The sequence below is a fragment of the Canis lupus genome, chromosome 38 (assembly GCF_011100685.1).
Source record: "Canis lupus familiaris isolate Mischka breed German Shepherd chromosome 38, alternate assembly UU_Cfam_GSD_1.0, whole genome shotgun sequence".
NCBI lineage: Eukaryota > Metazoa > Chordata > Mammalia > Carnivora > Canidae > Canis > Canis lupus.
In genome coordinates, this window is record NC_049259.1 from 13,611,096 (window position 1) to 13,638,089 (window position 26,994).

A 26,994-nucleotide genomic window follows, 5' to 3' on the forward strand; every position below is an offset into this window, starting at 1 on the left:
TATAAGTAAATGTATGAATGCATAAATTGTTTGAAGATGGGGTCACATTTTCTTAGTACATAAATGTTTGTTAATTAAGTTAAATATTATAAATTTAGCGGAGCCAAATTAGATTTTTCAATAGTGGTAAAATCTGATTCTTTTAAAATATATAATATATAATACCTCCTTTATATATTTGTTTCGTGTTTTACAATAAGTGTATAATTAAACAAACATTTACAGTAGGATTGTGATACTATGTAAAAGGTCAGTTCACACATTTTATAATCTTTGAATCTGTATGATGTAGATGAAAGAGGAAGTGTAAAGTCTTAGCAGACCTCAATGTGAACTTACCATTGAAAACCCGAGGCATCAATTTTTTTATTCAGATGGAGATATTGCCACTCAAACACATTATCAATCACTAACATGTATTGAGCACTTATTGTATACCAAGTATTGTGCTAAGCCCTTTATTCTCATTATCTCCTTCAATTTACACAACAAACCTATGAGGTCAGGATTATTAGTCTACAATTCAAATAGAAACATTTTAGTTTTGTTTCATTATGTCTAGGACCTCCCTCTCAGTGGTATTTTTCATAGGATCCTTATCTGGCGTGGAAATATTTGTATAGTTGTTTGATAAAGAATGAATAGTGACCTTAAAATAAAGCTAAGCATAGAATATAGATGAGGAACTACTGCATCATTAGTTATTTGGTAAAATTAAATGAAACTCATTCAGAGTCATATTAAGAGTAATTTCTGTATTGTATTCACTTTCTTTAATAAAGCCCATCCATTTACTTTTTGAAAGATACTTTATTGTAAAGCTAGTCAATAAAACCATTTATTTTTACTAAACATACTATTTTAAGTCAATGAAAAGAGTGGTAAATTTTTCTATTTTTATTATATGAGAGATATTTGAATCATAAAAACTGGCTGTTTGGTAGATTCATTTGGTAGGTAAACTGTCAGGTAGCCTCCATAAATGGCTTGTCATGTTATTTCACTTATTTTTATTATTTGAATTCAAATTAACTTCACAGTTTCACAATTTATCTATTGTGAATCTGAACTAAGTAGGACAGAAGAAAAGGTGCAGTTCCATTAAGCTCTAACATATCATTGGCTGTCAGGTAAGCCTTGTTATGCTGTCCATCCTCATTTAACTATCCCACAAGATCTCTTAATGAAGTTAAGCCCCAAGTTCACTCCAATAATTCTGTGGCAAGAGTTTGTGCAATGTAACAATTCATCACTTGTCAGGAAGGCACTTTTAGTTTATACATTTAATAAGGGCATCCTCTAGCTTGGTTAATTAGAAGTGAACAGTTTGCATATTTACTAAATGCAGAGTGTCATTGCCACCACGGCCTATTGCCTACATGAATTATTTCTCTATCTGCAATAAACAGCTGGGTAATTATTACTGCCATAATCAGATAAATTCCCTCTGTAAGGCTTTTCTTACATGGCAATTCTTTGAACTCATCCAAAGCTGAACAAAATTTATGAACTCCAGCAGCTAGGCCACTTTTTCATACTATGGTGTCCCTGTTCACTATTTCAAGGACATAAGTAGAGAACCATTTATATTGTATAAATAAGGAGAATAAATATGATTACCTAAAGATAACATTTCAATAAACCTCATTTTAAAAGTATAATATTCTGATCTCAGCCAACTAAATGATAGTGGTTTGGCTTTATCTAATTGTATCTAGATTACGGGCTCTTTTAGTAAAGAATAACCTGTGATGTAAAGAAAACAACATTTTCCTTTTCAAGAACCAAATTAATCTGAAATGTTAGCTGTACATATGACTTTTTCTCTGTAGAATCATTTTATATGTAAAACTGCAGAAGGTATAGCAATTAACTTGGTAGAATTTGGATAATAACACACTAGAGTATATAAAATACAATGCATATTCTTTGCTTTAGAAACAGTCTGTTACTTATCCATAATTAGTAATTAATGACATAATCCATACAATCACTTTACAGTATGGAATGATATCTACTGTTTGAACACAATCTTTCCACGTATTTTTAACGGGAATGTGTTACTTTTAACATATTGCTATTGCAAAAAATTTTCAAAGCCAAGTGCATAAAAAAAATCCTCATTCCTGAAATAGAATTAATAAAAGGAAAAAGCTTATCGCATTGGACATAATTTTTATATGTATGTATTTAAATTTTTTTCAAATTTAATTCTTTACACAATGAATTTTAGGCAGTTTACAAAAAGTTACGTAAAAGAAAGAAGGACCACAATAAAGGAAAATACAGAATGATAACTATATTGGTGTGACTGATCAGGAAATGTGGTTAATTAAGTATGTTCCATTGTGAAAATGTAAAAATTACTGCATATGCCAAGAAACACCTTTTTCTAGCCCCGATCTAAATTAATTTTGCATACGAATTTTCAGTAGGATATAACTAGTAATGTAATAGGACAGTGACAGTGACTTTAGTAACTTTTAATTTTAAACAGGAAAAAAAAAGCTATCTGAATTTCAAGTCTCTCTTTTTTATGGTGATAGTAAAAAAAAGAAAAAAAAAAAAAAGCCAGAGTATAGCATTAAGTTGTTACTCATTTGAAAGCAAGGAACTAAAATATGTTAGTTTGTGAATTTAGTCGTGTGGCTGTCCAACTTTAAGGAATGGTTGAATTGAAAGTTCTTATGGATCACTTAGCTGATCTTTTGATATAAGATGGATGGAAGAAAGTTCCTTTTTTCTCCTTTTTAATTCGGGGATAAAGACTGGTAAAGTTATTGTTAATATTGTTGGTTGAGAATGAAGGTATAGAGTGGAAATCAGATTCAGATACTTGATATATTTGTGTACAAAATTTTTCAGTCAATACTTGAGGATATGTTTAAATTATTGTGAAAATGTATTGAGAAAATGTAGTTGTTGCTAAAAAATTATTTATAATTCTATCCAGTAGGCTATTGGGCCTTCATATTATCGGGTTATTTAAAGCATAAGGCAACTGATGATCATTCTTTTTCTCTAATCTCTCTCACAACTTAGATTTTGTCACACCACTTTCTCCTGGTTTCCTTTCTACTTTTCTAATGGTTTCTTCTTTGTTTATTTGTGTACTCATCTTTATTTGCCTGATCTTAAATATTAATGTTTTCTCTTTAATGCATTTGCTTTTTCACTGTCTGTGCCCTGGACAGTCTTTTCCACTTCTGGGACTTTAGCTAACACTTGTATTGTGATGATCCATAAATCTGGATACTCTCCTGCCCAGCATTTTCTTCTGACTTCTTAGACTGATTATAAGACAATTGGCCAATAAATAGTATTCTAAAACCCATTAGATAATTTTCTGAAATGATATGTGATATACTACTACATGTGGTACTAATTTAAAATATATTGACATCATCCTATTGTATATTATTGTTTTACAATAGCATCGTGATTAATTTAGAGATGTGCCTGGATTGAATGTTAAATGGATTGTATGCAAAAGCAGCAGCAATTATTTTTGTTTTAAAATGAAGTTAACACATTTTAAATGAGTGGCAATGTGTGATTTTTGAGTGAACACAAAGTAAATAAGAGCTTGCAACTTTTTATATGAAATAGAAATTTAGCTACCTCAACTCTAAACTCTATCACAAATAAAGTGTCGCTAGCTTGATCCTCATCCTCTACAGCTGAATCACTGTGAAGATATACAATGGAGAGAAAATATGATGTGCCTTGATCTACCTTTATGCAGGAAGCCCCCATGCTGTGTCTCAAAGTCACCATCTGTAAAGTCATTTCATTTCACAATGAAGAACAGGAACCTTGTTAATAATACCTGCCCCTTACCAACCTCAGTGGAATGTTGTGAAGTTGAATTAATGTCTGTGAAGCACTTAGAGCTCCTGAAAATAATACACTATGTAAATATATTTTATCATTATACCCACTGTTGTACTTAGCACAATGTCACTCTCAATTATTTGGCATAGTATATATTATATGAAATTTTACTTCCTTTTACAGAAACTATCCAGAATAGTGAAAAGAAAATAATTTTACAGTGAAATATGTGCATATTTTTAGGAAGAATAGTACACAAAAAAGTTCTATTCAACTAAGTGTATTCAAAGGAACCAGAAGAAGAAAAAAATTGATTTTCATGAATGATCTTTGAATGGAGTCTTATTGCTTTTTAAAATCATGCAAAGTAGGCAAATGAAATAATGGAGCAATTGGATGATCCCTTTTTATGATCAGAGTGAAGTCATGGTATTGTAATTTTATAACATTGACCATTATCTTCTTTTTAACTTTTTTCATTCGCAAAATATCTAGTCTATAGAGTACAAATTTGCTAGCATTACCCTTAGGGAGCCCATTTACCCTCGGTCAGGAAACCCTTTTTCTAGTCCCAAGTGCATTTCCTTCATTTTGCTGTTGATGGAACAGGTCCACCAAAGATAGCTGAAGTTTCCTGTGAATACTCCAGGCTCATTTCCTTACCGTACTCCTCTATCCCAGCTTTTTGGTTCAGCAACCAGTGCTGCCACCTATAACAAGCCTCTTCTAATGTCTCTGAATTTAAGCACTGCTTCTATATTTCTTCATATTCTGTCTGTAGTCTAGTTGGTTATCTGTTGTTTTATTATGAAAGCTGCTTGAAGGCAGGGATTGGCTTTTACACATCTTTATTTCTTTTCATATCTTAAACATATTTGGGCCCGCCTGACTGAATAAACAGGTGAATGTTCATGTTCTTCATGATACGAATTTTTAAAGTAGCTTAGGCATTTTGAAGAGAAGTTAATCTATGCCGCAACAAAGGATTTTCAAGAGTAGCTAAAAATATTTTTTGAGAGGACTCTTCTGAATGTTTTCAGACTGTTAAAGCCTCACCTGCAGTTTTCAGAGTAAAGCATGAGGCTCAGGAGCAACCTGAGTGCTTGAATATTGACGACGGTGTGCTACACAGTCCTTAATTTTAAACTGTATTTTTCCGTCATAAACTGCTGCCCTAATGAAATTTGCAAGGCCTGTCCAACAATTCCAGGCCCTGGGTAACCAGGTAGACAAAATAACTTGTTTAAATGGTTTGAGTGACTTAAAGGGAAGCTTTTGTTTCTAATGCAAATGTCTTGGATATTTTTCTGGCTTCCAGATAATCTATTCGAAGGTTTTATCAGTCCCCGAATTGTCAAAGTCCAAACACATCATTGGCTTTATCTGTGGTTAATAGTTTTGCTTATCACATACAATAAATTTAACTAAAATACTTTTAGGTCATAATATACCATAGCAGGAAGTAAAGCTTTTCAGCTTTTTTTTTTTTTTTTTAAAGACTTCTTGCACATCACTGGCTTCATTTCCCATCAAACCAGAGTGAAGCCTCTGGAGAATTGTTTGAATCCATTTCCTTAGAATTATTTTTTCTTAAAGACAGCACAGATGATGGCATTGTGTTTTTATTTGAGAGATTATATAATATTATTACCAGTTCCTCTGAAAATTTGGGCACTTGTGCTTTTAAAACAATCTCCATATTTTTTTAACTTTCCTGTCACAATTATGATTTCTATGAAAATACTGTAATGTACATATCATATCTCCTTTGTAGTACTTCTCAGTGCTTTAACTTATATAGTGATGCTCATATTAAAATTATTAACTGAATATGATGTGTCTCTTTAGGATGTAGTACTAGTGAGTTGGAGTGAATCATCTTAATTCCTCAACAGAGTTGATAATTTTCATTGCTGCAGGCTAGCACTTCTCAAACTTGAGCAGGCAAGAAATTGCCTCAGGGTCCCTCCCCCTAGGATTTCCGAATTGGTCTGGGGTGGAGCCTGACATTGTGCATTTCCAACACTTCCCAAGTGAAACTGATGCTGTTTTCTAGATACCACACTCCAAAAACCACTTTATAGGCCAAGAGCCAGAATCCTGGTTCTTCCACACTTCCCAAGAGAGGCTTTCTCAAGGTAGCTTCTTCCTTCTTCTAATTAAACTATCAAAAATGATAAAATATACTACTAGTCAGCTGAGAAATAGTTCAAAATGATGGTAGCACCTAATTTATACCAGATATTAGACCAAATACTTTGGGAGGGACACATCAATGAATAAACTTTAATTCTGACCTTCAGGACCTCAGCACTTGGTTGGGAAGTACAGGAAAGTCATGTATGCATGCAGCTATAATATTGTAGAATGTAACAAATATATGAAAGAGAGGATTATGAGAGTGAGAACAGCTAGAGAATAATAATGGTTGAAGTTATGAAACCTTTTTTAGAGAAAAGGATGGACATTTTTATTTTGGGGTTCTGGACTTACAAAGACAAGAAGATAAAAACTATAAAGATTTTTTGTTTAGGTACTGTATTTTGAACTGAGTAAGAAAATCAAACGGAATGGCAAAATATACTTGACTCTTGAATAATGTGGGAGTTAGGGACACTGACCCCCTGTGCAGTTGAAAATACACATATAAGTTTTGACTCCCCCTAAACTTAACTACCAATACCCAGCTGTTGACTGGAAGCCTTACCAATAAGCATATTTGCATGGTATGTGTATATATTCTGTATTCTTATAATGAAGTAAGGTAGGGAAAGGAAAATGTTACTTTTTTAAAGATTTATTTCAGAGAGAGTATGAGGGGAGGGACAGAAGAAAAGGGAGAGAGAAAGGGAGCGAGAAACCCAAGCAGACTCCCCACTGAGCTCGGAGCTGAATGTGGAATCAATCCCAGGATCCCTGAGATCAGATGTGAGCCAAAATCGAGAATCTAACACTCAGCTGATTGTGCCACCATGCACCCCGAAAAGAAAATGTTATTAAAATTGTAAGGAGGGAAAAGTATTTATTAAAAACAATCTGCATACAAGTGGACCTATGTTGTTCAAGAATCAGCTGTATGGGATTTGGGCAAAATGTGTGATAGGAGTATAGTATTGTGCATAAAGCCATAAATTTTGGTGTGAAACCTATATTCAGGTTCTAACTCTCACCTTCTAGTTTGGGGGTTTGGTCAGAAATTTAACCTCTGTGATTCTTCATTTCTTAATCTATAAAATGGGAGTGATAATATTTACCTCACTGGATTGTGAAAGGATTAAAAGTGGTAATGTGTATGTTTTAACCAGGAACTTCTTGGAAATGAAATGTAAGTGTAGGATTAAACTGATAATACTGTATTTATTAAGCTGATGATACTTTATTAAACTGATAATATTTCATCCTCACTGCCCTGAGTATTAGTATAAAGAAAAAAAAAGGGAGTGAAGCATCAAAGATTGAAGCAGACTCTGAGTGCAATGATTTGGTGCAGGACTGTATTGGGGAGCATGTGAAGAATAACACCTGTAAAGTGGCGGAGAAATTGAACCACATCAGAAGTCTCAGCCAGTCTCAGGAAGCTTAGGATTTGGATGGGTCTTTTTTTTTTTTTTTAATATTTTATTTATTTATTCATGAGAGACACAGAGAGAGGCAGAGACACAGGCAGAGGGAGAAGCAGGCTTTCTGTGGAGAGCCCAGTGCAGGACTCAATCCCAGGAACCTGGGATCACGGCCTGAACCAAAGGCAGACGCTCAACCACTGAGCCACCCCGGTACCCCTGGATAGGTCTTTAGAGTGGACCCAAAGTGAGGAAGGCTCTGGGTCTGTACATTCCCTCAGTCACCAGCCACTGGATGCAGGCTGGAGAGAGAGAGTGACAAAACCTGAGACCGGGCAGCTGATTTTCTCCGGTGGCATACAGCTATAAACTGTCTACTGCCAGTACTCATGCATTGATCCTGTAAGGAGGAATGTGATACCATGAGCTCCTGCAGCCCTGGCCACCACTTCGTCTAGGGTCCCATAGTGACTCAACAAGGTATAGCAGGTACACGCTGCATTATCCATTAACCAATGCACAGGTTTGCTAGGAGAACTCTCAGCAGTGCACAGAAGACAGAAAAAAGGGAAATTTATTTGCATAGCTCTCTTCCATGTCCTGTTTCCCACCAGTCAAGGTTTACCCCATGCCTCTGTGCCTCTTAGAAAAACCAAATTCCATGGTTTGCTTCATGATTTCACCTAAAAATTGCACACTGATCAGGAGAGAGAAAAGAAGAGATCACTGAGGGAATCTGAGACAGTATAAAAGATTGGTATCCAGTTGAGTTGATAAAGCAAGTAGCCTAGAACATAGCTTAGAGTGAAAATTCAATATATGGTAAACACCCATGTAGTGCCTTCCTGTGTGCCAGCCCCCCTCTGAATACTTTACGTAGATTAATATATTTGTTCCTCACAATAGCTTGACGAAGAAAACTCTATACTATTTACATTTTATAGATGAGGATGTTGAGACTTAGATATCAAACAGTAGTGCAGAGCACAGCAGAGAGTTTATAATCAGGTGTCATTTCATAGTTTATGCCTGTGAACCCATTCACTGTATTGCTTCCATGTGGCTATTATTATTTTTATTATTCCTATCATAATTAAAATATGTAAATATTTTATCATTGTAAATATATTCAAATATTTAAGACTTTATAAAAGTTTCAGTAATTTTTACCTTTATTTTTAAACTAATCTCACCAAATACATTTTATATATATGAAACTTGATACAGGAAGTCCTAGGACCTACCCAAGTTTCGTTAGGTATACAATAGAAAACAGGACCATAAAATAAAAGAAAATGTATGTGGTTAATTCAATAAAAAATATCTTCTGCATAGTATTTCTTATATCAGGATGACTACAGCCTGCAATTAGAGAATCTGTAAATCTAAGGATTCTAATTCCATTTCTACTATTAACTGATTTGTTATTCAGAGTACGTCATTTCATCTCATTATGTGTTACCATATTTGTAAAATAGTGTAATTAGTAGCATCCCTTCCATATATGTCATAGGATTGTTTTTTAAGGATAGAAATAAGACAATATATCTGCCTGAAATGAAAAAAAATTTATGAAAACAACCTGGAATTATTTGAGAAAAAGTTTAAGTGTTTTAAAAGCACTGCATTAGAAAAAAAATCCCTGGATAAAAAAAAACAATAATTTTTATAATTTTATAAAAAAAACCTAGTTAGAATAGTTTTCACCCTTTAATCCTTAATGGGATCATAATTTTTTATTACATCCTTTACACTGAGACATATCTTCATTGCTATTGATGTAACAAAAACTTGTATATCAGGATAACAATTTATTCAGCTCTTCCTACTTGGTCATTAAACAAAGACTATTTGACATGAGTATAACTGTGGTGTTCAATATATCTGTACAGTCTCAAGTATGGCAATAAATCAGGAACATAAGATTGATTTTTTTCAAAAATTGTATAAATTTATTAAATTAATTACTTTTATGTTTTGAGATTCGTTTTTCTAATGTTTTGTCAAATTTCTTGGATTTATTTTTAGGGCTTCTCAGTTCCTTCTGGGTTTATAGTGCACTTTATTCATATACTGGAAGCTGACATTCTTTTACATATCTCTCAGTTTTAGCTTTCCTTGTCAAGCTCCCTAGGTACACACTGTTTTTATTTTACATTTCCATATCCAGAAGATGGACTGTTTTTATGACATCAAATAATTTACACTTCTGATTTTTGCATCCAAGTCCTATTACTTCTTTGCACCTTACCTGTGCATGTGTGTGTTTAATTATATTGGGTACTTTTTTCTTATGTAAGATCTCTTCTTATTCATTAAATCATTTATAGATACAAACTTCTTTGTAGATTTTTTTTTTTATTTTTGTGATTGCTTGGAAAATTACTGTGCTTATCTTTAGAATGACATAAAATTGCATACATGCATATCTGAGTAATTATCCTTGTAGAGGCAGTTCATCGGTTCTTTTAAATTATCTTAAAGACTTATAAGAGGAATTATCGAAGAAATATTTGTACATAAGATTAAAAGGGAAGATGAAAATTAATAGTATATTTAGTTTTTTAATATAACCTGTGATTGTTATTTTTCCTGGTAAAAATTCTCATTTATTCATATGTAACTGCCTTGAAATTTGTACCTTAAGGACAAAGAAAGGTCACCAGTCCTTCTAACTCCTGGTTCTTTGTCAAAAATGGACACAGTTAATGAGGTTTGTTTGGTACAGAACAAATTCTCAGACACAGATAGAGATCCTTTCAATGGAAACAAATTTGTTTGGCTTTACCAGGTTACTTAGCGATTAATAATAGCCTTGAGATGCAGGTCAGAAAGGTCATTGTACCAGCTTGCCAACACAATCTAAACGTGCAGCTAGCCCAGCTCTGTGGGCGCAGAAGCCCCCAAAATACTATGCATAAAGTAAAACAGGCTATTTTCTGACTCCTTTTTTCATATTAATAAGCAATTTTCAAGAGAAGGGTGGCAAAATGAGGGCCATGCCACTCCAAGTAATTCATTTATTTTGCAATTTAATCTTATGTTGAAAAAAATTGCTCTGCTGCAATAGCATAGCATGGTGATTTTTAAACGTCAGTGTGTTTCATAAGTAACCTTGTATGAAGTATTGTATTAGTAGCCTTTAACAGAAAATCACAACAAAAATATTTCTAGACATGAAAGTAGAAATGAGAATCTCTTTTTTTTTTTTTTTTTTTTTGAATCTTTCCATCTCCTTTTCCTTGATATCTTTATGGTAAATGCTCAGATGACTTAAAATTTTACTTAAAGAACTGGACACTAGGTTACATATATATCATTAAAGAAGAATAACAATAATTTCAAAACATTATTTTAACATGAATAGTAAATGTGTTCTGTGAAAAATAAAAGATTTTTTTCTATATTTGATAATTTCTTCTATTTATCAGGCATTTTTCACATAGTGTATTTTAAAAATTTATTTTTTGTTTAAATGTCTTAGATACACACTCATAAATGATGCAATTTTCATGACTTCAGTGAAATTTATTCACACCTAGAAAGCCAGGAACTTATTCACCTAGTTTAGCTTTCTTTAAAATTATCTATATAATTGAATAAAATCTTGCAAGTGCAAGATAATATATGTAATCATGTTGGTATTTTTTAAAGTGTTAACTGAAATAAACTTACATTAAGTATATATATATACTTATATATATACTTCATTAAGTGTATATATATATACTTATATATACTTCATTAAGTATACATATATATACTTCTTTGATTATATATATATATATATATATATATATATATATATATACCCATCCCACTTTCAAAATTAGCCCATTAGTTAGTATACAGAATAAATGATCAGAGATTTGTTAATACAAAATCAAAATTTAAAGGAAATTAGTAGCTCAGCCGTTTTCTTGGGACATTTGGGTATGTCCAAAATAGCTCATCTTCAACCAAAGAAAATGGTAATGGAGTTGTTCACTTACTTTGCACTTGATATATTTCCTCAGCTGTTGAATTAATTAGAATAGGTAGATATTTGATTTAAAATCTTTAGCCACCGAAAAATCACTTAAATGCTTTTTAAAGATTGCAAAGATTCAGTGGAATGTGCAGGTAAGATCGATTACACCGCTGATTTTGATGGATGTGGATGATGGTAGCCCCTCAAAAACTTACTTGATTATCATCAGTGGAAGAGTGAAAATGTTAGCAGATTTTTAGTATCATAAATAACGGCTGATTGTTTTGATGCAGGGAGGCACTCGAGGAGTTTGCAGAGATGAAAGAAAGAGAAGAGAAGAAGGCCGACCTCGAAAGGGAGGAGAAGAAAAGAGATTACCAAGCCCGAAAGATGCATTACCTCCTCAGCACGAAGCAGGTTGGTCTACCTGCCCCTGACAGCTCCCGTAAACCACTTGGGCCCCCAGCCTGACAAAGATAAAGTAGCAGGCTGAATGGGACATGACTTGTTGAAAAGATATCACAAAGACACTACTTCGAGTTCAATTCCGTGCTTGTGTGTAGGTGCATGCAGACACCATGACTCGTCTGTGACAGCAGCTTCATAGAGGCAGGCGCCTTGACGCTGGCAGAAAGGTGCAAGTCAGCAGGGTGATCTGCCTCTGTGATAACACAACACGAAGGCCGCAACCTCGCTTTTCAAACCCGTTCTGAGTGGCTTACTGCTTTGCGAATTGATCAAGAACTCAGAAGTTACTAAACCGAGGTCACTTTCCTGTTTTATTTGAGATTAAAACCTTTCCTGCACCCTTTCTAAATTTCGATGCCCGTTTTCCAGTAAAGCTTTGAACAAAACTGCTTCAGTGATTACATCCTCATATTGAGATACAAATGTGGAATTTGGAGTCTTTAGAATTCTTTTCTTCTAAAAGGTAAAATTTTAGGGCCTCGGATCTTGTCATAGTTGCTAAAAAAAAAAAAAAAAAAAAAAAAGTACATCGTTGTTTAGAATATTCTGCTCCCAGAGAAATATGGTTATTTCTTGGGCCCAGGTTTGGTACAGAACAGGCCCAGGGCGTGATCCTGGAGACCCGGGATCAAGTCCGACGTCCGGCTCCCTGTATGGAGTTGCTTCTCCCTCTCCCTGTGTTTCTGCCTCTCTCTCTCTATCTCTCTCTGTGTCTCTCATGAATAAATAAATAAAATCTTAAAAAAAAAAAACGAACAAACAAAAAAAATATGACTTTGGGGGTCGAGGTAGTTTGGTTAATTGCGCTTCAGGCAGGAAACTAGCAATTTGTGAGTTTCTGTTCTTTTTCATCCACTTTCAAATCCAGTCTTCTAGTTCCAGCCAGAGCCACTAGTTCAAATGTCTCAGACATAGGCAGCAAGTCCAGTCCATTGTGGAGGGTGGTGGAGGGTGTTAGCTGAGACTGAATGTCATGCTTAAAGGCATCCAGATTCAAAAAAATTAAGTACTGGACTGGCCTTGTACATTTGGAACAGAAGCCTATACTTCTAGCTTTTATTTGGTTGTATAATTAACAATACTCTTGATAATGATGACTATCTTAATATTTACTTAGATTTGTAGAGCTATTTGTTATCTCCATTTAACAGGTAAGAAAAAAACTCAGAGAAAATTAGGGGAGTAATATATATAGACACAAAACTAGTAGTAATAGGTCTGGTACTCAAACTGAGATTTTTAGATTCTAAATACTTAGGGAGTAAAGATAATAATAATAAAAAAGTCGAGGTATTTTAAGCCTTGATTGTAAATCCATAGCAATGTGAAAATTTTATCTGTATAGTTGGTGGGCTACATTTTTTTAAAGGTAAAAATCACAAATTAAGAATTTTTTTAACTTCAGTTATTAGTAATTTCAATTTAGATGAAATAAGGGAGGCATAAATGTATCCTTTATGCCTTTATGCCTGATATATCCTTTATCACATTTAGAGAATTCTAATTACTGGGTAGAGTTGTTTATTTTGATAACTCTGAACCCCTTTTTTGCTTTGAATCTTTCTTAATCTGAGGTCAACTTCTGCTGCTTATACTTAACGATAGGTAGTGTATATCAAAAATCATTTTTTAAATGGCGAAATCAGACTTAATGAAAACATTTGTTCATTCTCTTTTTTTCCACATTAGAAAGTCTATAAAGAGTTGTTTTACTAATAAAAACAATGCAATAGCAAATATCCATGGAATACTCACCATGTGCCACAGAGTATCATAGATACTTTATATGCATTATTTCTTTATTTTGATTTCATTTCAGTTTTAAATTTAAACACCTGGTTTAACAAATTTCCAAAAACTTGACCATGTGACTTGACTCCTGGACCTTAACGAATTTATAATAATACCAGTGTTTTAGTTATGTTTGTGCTAACAAATACAAACTGTTAATGCCCTAGCCCATTTTCCTTCTTGTTTATACCTTGCAGACTGCTGCTAATATCCATGCATATAAACATTAGTTTAGTGATCCCTTGTCTCTGGAAATCCTTGGTATCCAATAGAACGGTTGTTTTTGCGGCAGTGTGGTACAACAGAAAGAGTATGGTCATTGACATCAGACCGAGCTAAGTTGGCATCCAAGCTCTCTGGACCACTTAGGGTAAAATATCAGGAGATTACCTGGAATTGTCTGTTTCACTCTACAATTTGAAAGAATGTTCTAAGGATTGGATGTAATACATTTAAAATACTACCTGGCCCTTAGAGAGCATTCAGTAAATGATAACAATTGTATTATTAGAATTTAACCTGTCACGGATAGACGAAGATTCTACAATTTCATTTTCTTCTGTTTTTCTTAGTCGTTGGAAGCATTCATTTTCTCATTTCTTTTCTTTGCTTTCCTTTAATTATTAATCAAAATTAGTTAGAAATATTTATAATTATCTTTTCCCAATATTCCCCTCCCCCATTTTACATCAGGTCTCACAGACCTGAGGGCAACAGAGGGGAAATGATGTTTTTAAATCCTCTTCCTTGGACAGGAATATTATTAAAATATTAGAGATTTTCATTTGGATCTGGCAAGTCGGTATGTTTTATCATAGTTATCTTCATATTTGACCACAAGTAACTGGAGATAAAATGGCAACCCTTTGAACTTATGCAGACACTTTTATTCCCAAAGCAAACTTTTTTTTTTTTTTGGTAACGAAATAGAATAGTGGTATCATCTTAGTCTCATCTGTTGACTTTCGTCAGGGGATTAGTTGTACTAATGGGATGATACTAGAAATTTCAAATGTCTTATAACTACCAGATTTTCTTCACTTAGCTTTAAATCAGTATTTTTCATTATGATATAAAAAGTGGCAAATATTAAACTGATATTACAAGTAGCGTTTATAAACCATTTTCCCCATGTGAAAGTATGTAATATTCACCTTAACCTAAACAAAGATATGCAATAACATTAATAAATAACTTGAATATAAATCTTAACTTTAAAAAAATAAAATAAAATAAAATAAAATTCATCAATTATTCCAATAACATATTTTTGAGTACTGACAATCTATCTGATACTGAAACAGGACTAGGACATATAAATGAATATATAAGGTCCTTAACCACCAGAACCATTCACTCTGATTTCAGTCTATGCCAATCAAATATTTTTACTAGAGAGAAATTTGACACCTTTCAATTACAATTCATATAGGTAGTTTGATTGAAATTAACAGGCATTTATTTTTATGATTTAGCTGATTCCATTTATCATTTTATTTTCACAAAAACCTTTACTTTCCCTAACCTAAGGAAGACTCAGAAAATGAAAAACACATGTTTCAATTTGATTATTATTACCGATTTTCTCAGCATGACTTGGCTATTGGGGAGAAATTAAGTTGCAGATTTTAAAACATTCCTGAGATGTTTACAGATTAATTTCATTGCTTGTTTTAAGAGTTTTGATTTCAAATGATAGTAAATATACATTTAAGAACAAAATAAAAGCCAGATATGAATTGTTTTTAAAGGCTTGTGTCAATTTTAACTCTCAAATTGTTCAGTTGTTTGAAAATTTACTGAGTAAATATTCAAGTGTAAATAATTGTTATAAGAAGTACATCAGGATAGGAAAAGTTTTGCTGACATATGTAAAGAGAATAATGCTAATAGCCTTTTTAGAGCTATTTTATTGGTGATTTCAATAATTTAGGAGTGATTTATAGTGATATATAATGATAGTTTGTAGAATACTAATTTTCATATTAAATTTTCATAGATCTAATATAGCTTCACTTATATGAGTAGAAATAAAACATTAATTCAGACAAAGAATACTTTTAAAAAGGTAAGGAATTTTCTAAGCCACAATTATATTGTGAATTCCTATATAGATAATAAACTAAGGTATGTGTCACTTAATGTATTAATAATTTTAGCACTATTATGCTGATATACTGACATACTGATAACCTAATTTCAAAGTCAGTGTTAGTACAAATCTAATATATATCTTAAAATAGTTCTAAAATCTATTCCTGATTTTTACTGATGTTAAGTATCTCATCTTTATGCAAGCAAATATGTTAGCATTAATAGATATTACACAAGTAAATAACTAATGTTGCAATGAGTGAATTAATAGACCCCTCAGGGTTTTATTAATTAAAAAGTTCAAGTCATATTAAAGCACCTTTTGTATATGTTTATTTCAATCAGAAAGCTGAACATGGTAACTTATTTGCATAAATAATCAATCACCATTTACTAGTAGTAATAAGGTTAATTTGTTGCTACAGACATAATAGGATTAGTCAATTATATTTCCCAGAAAATACTATTTGTTATGCACCCCATCACCTGTAAAACAGGATTGGGTTTAGCACCCTTATTAAATGAACACATCAAAAAATCTTTGTCCCTGTAAAAGTTTTATGAAAAGAAAGCTAATTTTAGTTGATTTGAATAAGTAAAATGCAAACATTGCTTCCATTTGTAAATTTAATTTATCTTTCTGCAAAGATTGATTATTTAATAAAGTTATTTATTTTGATTCAGTAACCAGTCAAACTAAATCTAACACATATAGGACATATTTCCTTTGAAGAAAATCTCATTTGCAGATTTGTTTTATTTCAAATAAACTGACTTTCATTCCCGTCCTTGTTCTTGGGTAATAAATTATGTTGTCTGCTCCACCTACTGGTAGATACATGCAAAAGGCCTATTGTTGGACTCATTAGAAGACATTGCCTCTAAAATGTTGCCAGAATTTTTACAGATCCTCCTAGAGAACAGCAGAGTTACAGGTACAAATGTAAGATTCAAAATCCACATCATAAATAATGTTTAGAAATATAGCTTATTATATAGAATTATATACATTGTTTCCTGATCAGTGAAAATTATAACCCTGTTTTTTATTTCAATGTATTAATAAAAAAGGGTAGATACAAAATATATTCATAACCAAGTATATTACAAGTATGTGTATTTTATTTAATAACAATGGCTTTTGATAATTCATACATATTCAAGTTAAAAACTAAAATGAAAAATTATAAATTTAATTAAAATTTGTACACATTTTTTGGAAATAATTTTCATGTCATTATTTATATAATAAGTTTTTGATGTTTTTTTCTTTAATGGATAGTTTTTATATGGACACTGAGGTAATGCTTTTCAGCTATTTAAGATTCTTTAAAAAGACCCCATACTCCAATTAATATTAATAAAATGTTATCTTTAATTATTGTATTTTTTGAGAGAAATAAATGGTTTCAGCAACTTTCTTTTCAAGGTTATAGCAAAACATGTATATGCAGAAGGAAAGTAGCTTAATTTAAAAAGAAAGTAACATAATAAAAATAACTGATACCCTTGATACAGATACCATAGCGATGTGAATAGCATGTTTATAAGACAAATTTCAGGTAAGGTGAAAAAATTGTAAATTAATAAATATAGTAAGTCTTCTGAAGATTCTCTGTTGTTCATGGGATAAAATCCAAAGTTTTCAGCTTACACATTTGAAGTCCTCCAGACTAACTCTACCTTGCCTATCTAGCCTTATCTTCCTTATCTCAGGGTGAGCATCCAGATACAGTCTGATTTTATACCCTAGAAACATTCATCACAAGGGTCTCTTTATATGAGATTGGTGACTTTAATATAGCTTTGTGAAAATTAATAACTGTGAATAGGTTATTATAGGAGGAGAGGAGAGAGCCCTGAGGCAATGCCTGGAGTATGAAGACCAAAATGGGCATAAGATTGGTAATGAAGGGAGCCAGAGATGCTAAGGTATATTATGACTCTATGGAATATCTGGGAAGAAAGTAGATCTTATAAGGCACTATAAAGAAAATTAGAAGGACATATAAGAAAAACTTGGCAATTTTGTCAATTTGCTTAGCATCCCTGCTATTAGGTATTCCTAGTTAACTATGTCACTCTAGATTCCTCTTATTTCTTTCCTACGTCTCACGGCATTCTCAACAATGAATTCTTAATTCTTACATTATCTGCTCCCTGGTTATGGCACATTTCTTTAGGTTGGAAAGGTCTGGCAGTAAAACAGAATTATAGAAGTAGGGAGTGGGAGTAGATCATAAGTCTTACATGAAGGATGTTATATTTGTTTGATGTTATATTTGTTTTTGCCAACTTCCCAGTAGTTTGTGTGTTGCCATGGAGAAAAATATAAAAATAGGAACTCACACTAACAGAGGACAGGACCCCTCATAGGAATATACTACAGAGGCATGGGATCTTTAGAGATTACCTTTCTAGCTCTTTCTGTTAACAGATTAAAGAAAGCAGGTATGGAAGTTGAAGCAACTTGCTCAAGGTTATATAACTAGTTGATTTAAACTCTGTGCTGTTGGGCATCCTCAGTACAATGCAGGCACAGTGAAAATTTGAGTCAGTGGTCTACACTGGTGGGCTACACATGATTCACCTAAATAAACTCTGAAAGGGACTTTATCCTAGTTTATGGGTATCCTTGAAAACACTAACATTCCGAGTAAGTACTGCTCCTTGAGTAACCTTCAATTCATTGAGTTACCTTTCTCTGAAATGTTTTAGTACTTAAAAGGAACATTGATTTGAATAAGTTTGTGGACGAATAGAAAAACTAGGGCCTGCATATAAAAGAGTGAATGAAGCAAGAGAGAACGAACAAAATGTAGATTTCTGTGGTGCCTTTCTGTGAATAGCTCAAAGCACTTTTATTACATTTATCCCCACAATATTCTTTAAAGTAGCAATTATCTTTCTGGTGATCGAAATGCTATTGTTTGGTACTCATTTTTCCTCTGGACACTTGGCAGATTTATTCTTTCCAGAAGGCTATGTAGTGAATAAAGATCTGACCTACGATCTTTGGATCCATAGTTTAAGAGGCAGGTCCTCAAGTTTGGTCATTGGCTATTGGTCCCAAGTGAACTGTCCACATCACAAAACCATCACATAATTTGTTACTATTGGCATTCTCTGTTCAGAAAAGGCCAAGGACTAAACTAGTGTGGCGAATGAATTAGCTATTAACTTTTACATTTTATTTCCTCCCTCTTTAACATTATAGTTTTTATTATCCTGTAATATATGAAAGAGATAAAATTATTGTCCATTGTCAGTACTCTTTGAAGAGATAAAGTGAAGTGGTTAAAAAAGAAGTCTTGTGTTCCCAAATAAGTCCCTTCCCTACCCTTCTTCTTGCCATCATTTATCCACCGTGCATCTAAGAAATGGAGGCAAAAATACTGATGGAAGCAAAAATAAAATAAAAATTAATTTACAGAGACCACTCAGGTAGAAAAGTGCCTTAGCTACTTTTCTTATATATATTTTCTTATTCAGCATACTACATTTTAAATGTTATTTTAAAAATTGTTCTTTAGCTAAACACACTGTAAACCTCTCCTGTGCATGTGACCAGGGCAGATTCATGTGTTTTGGGGCCTGACACTTATACAATTTGAGGATCTACCTTCATGAAGAAACTGTACAAAGTTGAAAATACAGGAAGATGAATATGTTTTTCTAATGAACAAAAAACTTTAAGCACGTTTCAAATGTTAACATTTGAGAACACCACAACTCAAAATCTAAATATAACAGTAGTTTTATTGACTGCTTGATACCTCTATAGTATTTGTTCATCATATTTTGGTTTCATACTCTTTGATCACCTCTTTCTTCAACAATAATTTTGTTATATTTTCTAGAGTGAAAAGAGAAAGTCCTTTTTGTAGGAACATTGATCTAAATTTTTCATTAATATAAGAAAGTTAAATGATGCATTTCTTTTTGCTTATGCTGCATTATTGAGTATGTTTTTGAAAGGAAATATATTCTGTTTTGTATAGGAAATGAGAAAGTATCAAATTCTCCATTTGAGAAAACCCCACTTCTCTTCCACTAGCCATATACTTCTGGGCCAGACAGTTTAGGATGTTTGTATTACAAGACAGCCTCTTGTCCTGCACCTTTATTTGTGATGCCTGGTGGGTCTACCCACTGGGTTCAGGAATATTACTGAAAGTTATTCCTACATTGTGATTACTAAACAATTTTAAGTATACTTGGAAGTAACTGGAAAAAAGGTCTATAAATATATCCAATCAAACCTAAATCAAATATATACTCACCTTAGCTTTTTCCTAGCTTGGTCTCCAAAATGCCCATAGCCACTCTTGTGCCAACCAACCCAAGTATGATAGAGGGTAAGTCAGAGTTTGAGAGGCAGTGGAATTAACTCATGTCTTACTTTCACAAGTTTTACAGAAAGACATAATCATGTGAACACATTGTCAGGGTCCCTCCTTGTGTTATGAAAAGAGCCTGTGAAATTTAGGGCCCCGGAGATTAAGTTGAATCAATTTCACTGTTACTTCACCTCTTGTTATACTATATTTTTACATTGTGTTAACATTGTTCAAAGAAGTTTTAACTTTTATTAACTTTTAATTTATTTTAAATTAATTCAATTTTATATGAATAGTCATCTGCATATCAGATATGAAATCTAACATTCAGACCTTTGACACTTAGTCCTATCTATAAAATTGAGGCACCTGATTTTCTTTTTTCTTTTTTTTTTTTTTTAATTTTATTTATTCATGAGAGACACACACAGAGAGAGAGAGAGAGAGAGAGAGAGAGAGGCAGAGACCCGGCAGAGGGAGAAGCAGACTCCATGCAGGGAGCCCGATGTGGGACTTCATCCCGGGTCTCCAGGATCACACCCTGGGCCGAAAGCAGGCGCCAAACCACTGAGCCACCCAGGCTGCCCCAGGCACCTGATTTTCTTTAGTTTTCTATTCTGTTTTATTTTTGGACATCAAAATCAGGGTCTATTATTTCCATCCAGTAAAATTTTAATTGGTTAGGTATGGGATGGAGAGAGTTCTTATTAGGTATCACAGGTATTAAACAATAACCTATATATATAACCTATGTATGTTTTATCTGTGCATATGTGTATATACATATATACAAATACACAAATATAGCCTTGTATGAAATTTCAAATACAGCTTTAATAGAAAATTCAAAAGTCGGAAAACAATTAGAAAAAATATAACGAAAATAGTTTCCATTTTCTACCTTAAAGTTCCATGTGTCTTGACTTACCTCTAGCATGCCATATTTTAAATTGTATTGTATGTGGACACTTAATACAAGGTAATTGACGGTTAACTGGTATATTCTATTTCTATTGGTATTTATAAAATTAATGTTATTGGTATGTTAATTGTAATCATTTTTTTCAACTTCTTCATTGATTAGAGAAGACTGAGTTTCTGGTGGTTCTTTTTCTATCCCTAATTATAATACAATGAAATCTAAAACTTAGAAATTCAAGGAAGTTATACCATTGCTCTAAATAGATCTGATGAAATAGTTGGGACTATCATAGTTTCATAGATTTGAAGATCTATTCCTACTATTATTATGACTACTTTTCTAATTTTAAGACACTTCCGAAATATTTTAGGATGAGACCAGTTAGACATTAGATACTGTTATAAATGGATAAATAATGAAGAGGTAGAGATGGTCAGTCAGCTCATGGTTTATCTTAGCTCTTCAGCAAGTCCAGAAGAATAACTTTATGTAGATAAGCTCTGCTCACTCCATGTTCTTGATATCTAATTCACTCTTTTGGATTGGAAAATGTTAGAATTATTTCAACTGAATAGCTAGTAGCCAAATTTTAAAATCTCAATCTTTGGATTAATCTATCTTCTTTCTTTATTTCTTCTTCTTCCTTTAATCTTCTTTATATCTCCTTCCCCAGCCCTTGTGCCCTACAGTCAAAAACATTATTCCTTTTTATTAAAACTAGGGACACAGGGAGAGAGTTTATACTTTCAAATGTTATCTTAGAATGATCTCTTAACTAAGTCAGTGATCAAGGTACTCAAACATTGACTAACATAGCTTATTTGATCGTTTAGGTCACTACTGGGACATGAGTATTTCTTTTTTTTTTTTTTTAAGATTTTTATTTATTTATTCATGAGAGACACAAAGAGAAAGAGAGACAGAGACACAGGCAGAGGGAGAAGCAGGCTCCATGCAGGGAGCCCCACATGGGACTCGATCCTGAGTCTCCAGGATCACACCCTGGACCGAAGGCGGCGCTAAACCGCTGAGCCACCTGGGCTGCCCAAGCCATGAGTATTTCTTAACTTTTGAGTGTAAATTATGATATAGTCCAACACTATAGAAATTGTCTATGACCTTGAGATTTTATGCAGTATAAGGTAGGCAAATATTTTAAAAGACATAGAAGGTTTGTACAATATTTTATATGTGTATTACAGTCACAAAAGAAACATAAGCAAAGAAGAAGTGCAATTGTTTATTTAAAAATAAATATTAAAAATTAGTTTCAGAGCACCTGGGGTCACTCAGTTGGTTAATCGTCTCACTCTTGATCTCAGCTCAGGTCTTGATCTCAGGATTGTAAGTTTGGCCCCGCATTCGGAGCCATGCTAGGCGTGGAGCCTACTTAGAAAAAAAAAAAAGTTTCATTTTGGTGTGAGAAACAGGACTTTAAATATTTTAGTATAAAGTGGCAGGTTTTCTGCTAAATAGTCTTGTCAGTTGATATTTCTATTTCTAGCTATATATCTTTTGACAATTGGAGGTATTTTACCCAAGAAATTTTTTTATTTTACCTATACAATATCACAGAAGACAGTAAAATAAAAGATGAGAAAATGGAAGGAAGGTATGAACAAAGGAGAATAGAGACAGAATTTGTCTTTAATGTTAATCTCTTAATATCTCTTGGGCCTAAAATAAATTGCAGGGCTCAGTAGCTGTTGCTAATAGTAAAAGGAAAGTCTTGTCAAAAGGATATGATTGTTCTTAGTTTAGACAAAAGTTACATTTTCAAAGTGCTTATATAGTGTAAAATGTTCCGGTATAGTTTTTTAGTCCTTTTAATGAGTTGAATTTACAAGTTTTTCTCTTAAGTTTATTCAGCTTTATTTTCCATCTCCTTTTAAATTAATACATGTATATATCTGTATATAATTTCAGTATTAATATATCTTTGAAATTGTGAATCATTAAGATAATTTTGTTTCACTCTTATTTATTGTTTATGCTTATGCTGTATATGCATGCATTAAATTATGGTCATTTGAATTAGTCTTAAATTCACATCATTATGATTGTTTATTTTACCTGGTTTATCCATAGCAAAATATATGATATATATATTATCCATGGTAAAATATATAAATATTTATGGGAAGCTTGGGTGGCTCAGCAGTTTAGCACCGCCTTCAGCCTAGGGTATAATCCTGGAGACCCGGGATCGAGTCCCGCATTGGGCTTCCTGCATGGAGTCTGCTTCTTCCTCTGCCTGTGTCTCTGCCTCTCTGTCTCTTTCTCTCTCTCTCTCTCTCTCTGTCTCTATTGAATAAATAAATAAAATCTTTAAAAAATAAATATTTATATACCCATGCCAAAATCAACTTGTCTGTTGACAATTATCTGAATGCTAAAATTGTGGTTCAGCCTTCCCTGATCTTGCTAGGCATGGTTGTTGCTTTTTTTTTCCTCCATGTCTTTTTTTTTTTAAGATTTTATTTATTTATTCATGAAAGACACAGAGTAAGAAGCAGAGACACAGGCAGAGGGAGAAGCAGGCTCCCTGCAGGTAACCGAATTCAAGACTCAATCCCAGGACCTCAGGATCACACTCTGAGCCAAAGGTAGACACTCAACCACTGAGCCACCCAGACATCCCTCCTCCATTTCTTTATACAATTTTTACCATGGGTATTATGATTATATCTACTTCTCTTTAACATAGGTGAGTTCATAAAGGAGAGCAACCATGTCACTTTAATATCCCCAATTTCTAATATCAAAGTCATATTTCTAATGCATGTCCTACAGGATTTATACTACTTTCATATTCAGAACAAGAAAAGCAGCTTTTATTCAGCCCCAATTATTCACTATTTCTTCTCTGAATTAAATATAAAATATAAATAAAACAATCATTTTGACAGATGTAATAATTTTTGGTAACTGACACCTGTATTTGGTGAAATATATTCTGTATGATTTTTAAAGGGGCAAATCTTATATTCAAAGAAAAGGCAAAGGGGAAGCTAACATGTTTTTTTAATTCTTTAATGTCCCAGATTAAAACAAATTACATAACTAGATAGTTTGAATATGAAATTCAAACTAAGATCTGGCTATCTTCAAAACCATGCTTTGGTTTCTTTAAGGTATGGCTTAAAGAGGGCTGAGAAAGGTCCTAGCTCCACATTATTTTCCTGGATAATGGTTGAAATCATATCTTTAAATTTCTATTTATTTAAAGATAATTACTAGATAATATATTCAGCATTATTAGCTTTTGATGTTTTCTGTGTGAATTAGCTTATCAGTTCCTTTAAGCATCAGGGGGTGGGAGGCATAAGTCTAAGATGCAGGGCCCTCTCACAGGAAGGCAAGCAAGCCCTCATGGGCACTTCTGGATAGCTTTCGGGCAATGTGTTTGTCTTCTTGAAAAAGAGCCATGAACAGAGGAAGAAGGGTGAGTACTTATATTATCTATTAAGTATTTTCATCTTGAGGCACGTGGGTGGCTCAGTCATTTGAATGTCTTATCTTGATTTCGTCTCAGGTCAAGATCTTGGGATCATGAGATTGGGCCCTGAGTGGGACTCCATGCTCAGGGAGGAGTCTGCTTGAGATTGTCTCTCTCTCTCTCCCTCTCCCCCCTCCCCCCACCCCACCCCAAATAAATCAATCAATCTTTTAAAAAGCATTTTCATTTTTGAGGTATCAGCTGAAAATCTGAAACCCACAGACATCCTATTCAACACATTGGATACACATTGTTTTGTAATTCTGTGATTTGAGATGAAGAAATATCTATAAGAATATAATGTTTTTGTCATTCTCTCTTGCTCTAACTAGTAATGTGTAAAGGTGAGGGTCAGTGAAGTTAAAGGAGTTAAAGAACTATGAGGCTAAACTGTAGAGATGGGCTACCTACCTATACATGAAATCGCCCAGATGTTATCCTAGAGCACATAGTAGAAAGGAAGACTGAACTAAGTGCCAAAGGGTATCATGAATATGGGTAAATGACCAGCGAGTCTGTGTATGATAATCACAAGGAGCGACAAAGGTTGCATATTTAGATTGCAAGAAGATGGAGGAGTACTGGTTTGAGAATGACATTCAGTAACTAAGAAAATGCTAATCTCTCTTTAGTCACTGTGATACAGGGAGTACTAAAATGCTTTGTTCAGTAGATCTGCAAGGGAAGTGGTTCTAGAGGTGAAGGAAGCTTCAGTTATATAAAATAAATAAATAAGCAAATAAATAAGTAGAGAATATATTTATTGAAAAGTTTTGGGGCAAAGAAAAGTTGTTTAGCTTAGATGGTAGGGGCGTTCCACAGGGCAAGGTTGAAAGGATTATGGGCCAGGGATCAGAAGTATTGAGGAAAGGAGCAGTGTAGTTGAGGACAGGTGTACTAGACAATATAAAAGAGAGCTGGGATTAATTTGGCAGACAATTATTTGGGCATGAGCAATTTGACAAAAAAAGCAAATAGATAAATAGTTCTTTAATCCAATCATCTCTTATTGGTAGAGAAATTTAAGTTGCTGTGTCTATTCTTTATTTTCATTTGCACAATATATATACTGAAAGTCAATTAATGGATTAAAAAGTACAAGAGAGGGATTATTTTCTCATATTTTTGAAATGAGGAATGAAATGAAAAAAAAAAAAAAAGCTCACATAAAAACTTGTGAAATAGCCAGACCGGGTGGTTCAGCGGTTTGGCGCCGCCTTCGATCCCGGGCATGATTCTGGCGACCCTGGATCGAGTCCGAGTCCCACATCAGGCTCCCTGCATGGAGCCTGCTTCTCCCTCTGTGTGTGTCTCTGTCTCTGTCTCTGTCTCTGTCTCTGTCTCTCTCTCTCTCTGTCTCTCATGAGTAAATAAATAAAGTCTTTTTAAAAAAAAATCTTTAAAACTTGTGAAATACCTAGTAGTATACTGAAAAAGCCAGAGACAAGACTATTATTCATTTTAGGTCAGATCAGTTTTTTTCTGATCAAAATATTATGTTGGCCAACTTTCTTCAATTAAATTACATTCCTTCTAATTATGTTTGTGGCCAAATTGTGTTACCACTAGAGTGACTTACATTTGAGTTGAGATAAAAGATAATAGGGTTGTGAAACATAGTGGCATTTTCTGGGCTTCCTACCACCAAGGAGGTTAAAACAAAATTAAGAAAGCAAAAGATAACCTAAATAAGATAAAATAAAACTTTATTGAAGGATAACACCAAAAAGTACAAAAATACTAAAGACTCTGCTCAATTATCACCAAGTGGCAGGTATAATCTGTACCTAATAGGTACTAATTAATAATTTTCATACAGGAAGCCACAGGTCTACAGAACAAGACTGTGTGAAAGCACAGTAGTCTAAAAACGAGGTGGTCTTTGAGATCTGGTCACAAGATTGCAGCCAACCAGATTAAAGCAGCAGAGCATTTCCCCATGAGGCAGTCAATCCTATACTTTGATAAAACATAAAATGGCTTCCTCCTGTTTGCTTAAGAAATCTTTCTTCAAAGACTCTTGGGAAATCAGTTTCTTGCAGGGCCCCGGATAACATTGGGAATAAAGTTTGACAAGTGCTCCATTCTGTTGGTACATTTTCTTTAACAAAAGAAAATTTTCAATTCTGTTGCCTGTTTCTGAGATGCTAAGTGTTTTTCTTTGAACAATTAATTGTCTTGAGAGTCATCTTTGAACCCCAAACCATGAAATCATTTTCAAATTAAATCATCTGTGGAAGAACTGAGCAAGAGAAAATAGTAGGTTTCCAGTGGGGGAGAGGGGTGGTATATAATGGAAGATTTGGGGTGGGTGATGGTCATAAAAACATGCCTTACTATTTTCTTAGATCATTCAGACTTCATTAGTATGTATAATAAGCCAGCACAGAATGTGTAGAAATTGTGTGTTAGAGGCATCGCAATAGGGAGTTGTTAGATCAATGTGAAACTAACTGGGTGTCCAATCTCACTGCTCTATTCAGAATAACTCTTGCTAAGGTCACCCAGGAATCTCC

General features: G+C 33.4%; 1 protein-coding gene across 3 annotated transcripts in view; it reads left to right on the plus strand.

Annotated features, from left to right (window-relative positions):
- The window catches only part of SPATA17 (spermatogenesis associated 17), a 207,856-nt gene that overhangs the window by 61,732 nt on the left and 119,130 nt on the right, over window positions 1–26,994 (plus strand). For all 3 annotated transcript variants that reach the window (XM_038586160.1, XM_038586158.1, XM_038586159.1), the window contains exon 6: window positions 11,658–11,781. In XM_038586160.1, coding sequence (XP_038442088.1) covers window positions 11,658–11,781 — 124 coding nt within the window. The remainder of the gene's footprint in view (window positions 1–11,657; window positions 11,782–26,994) is intronic.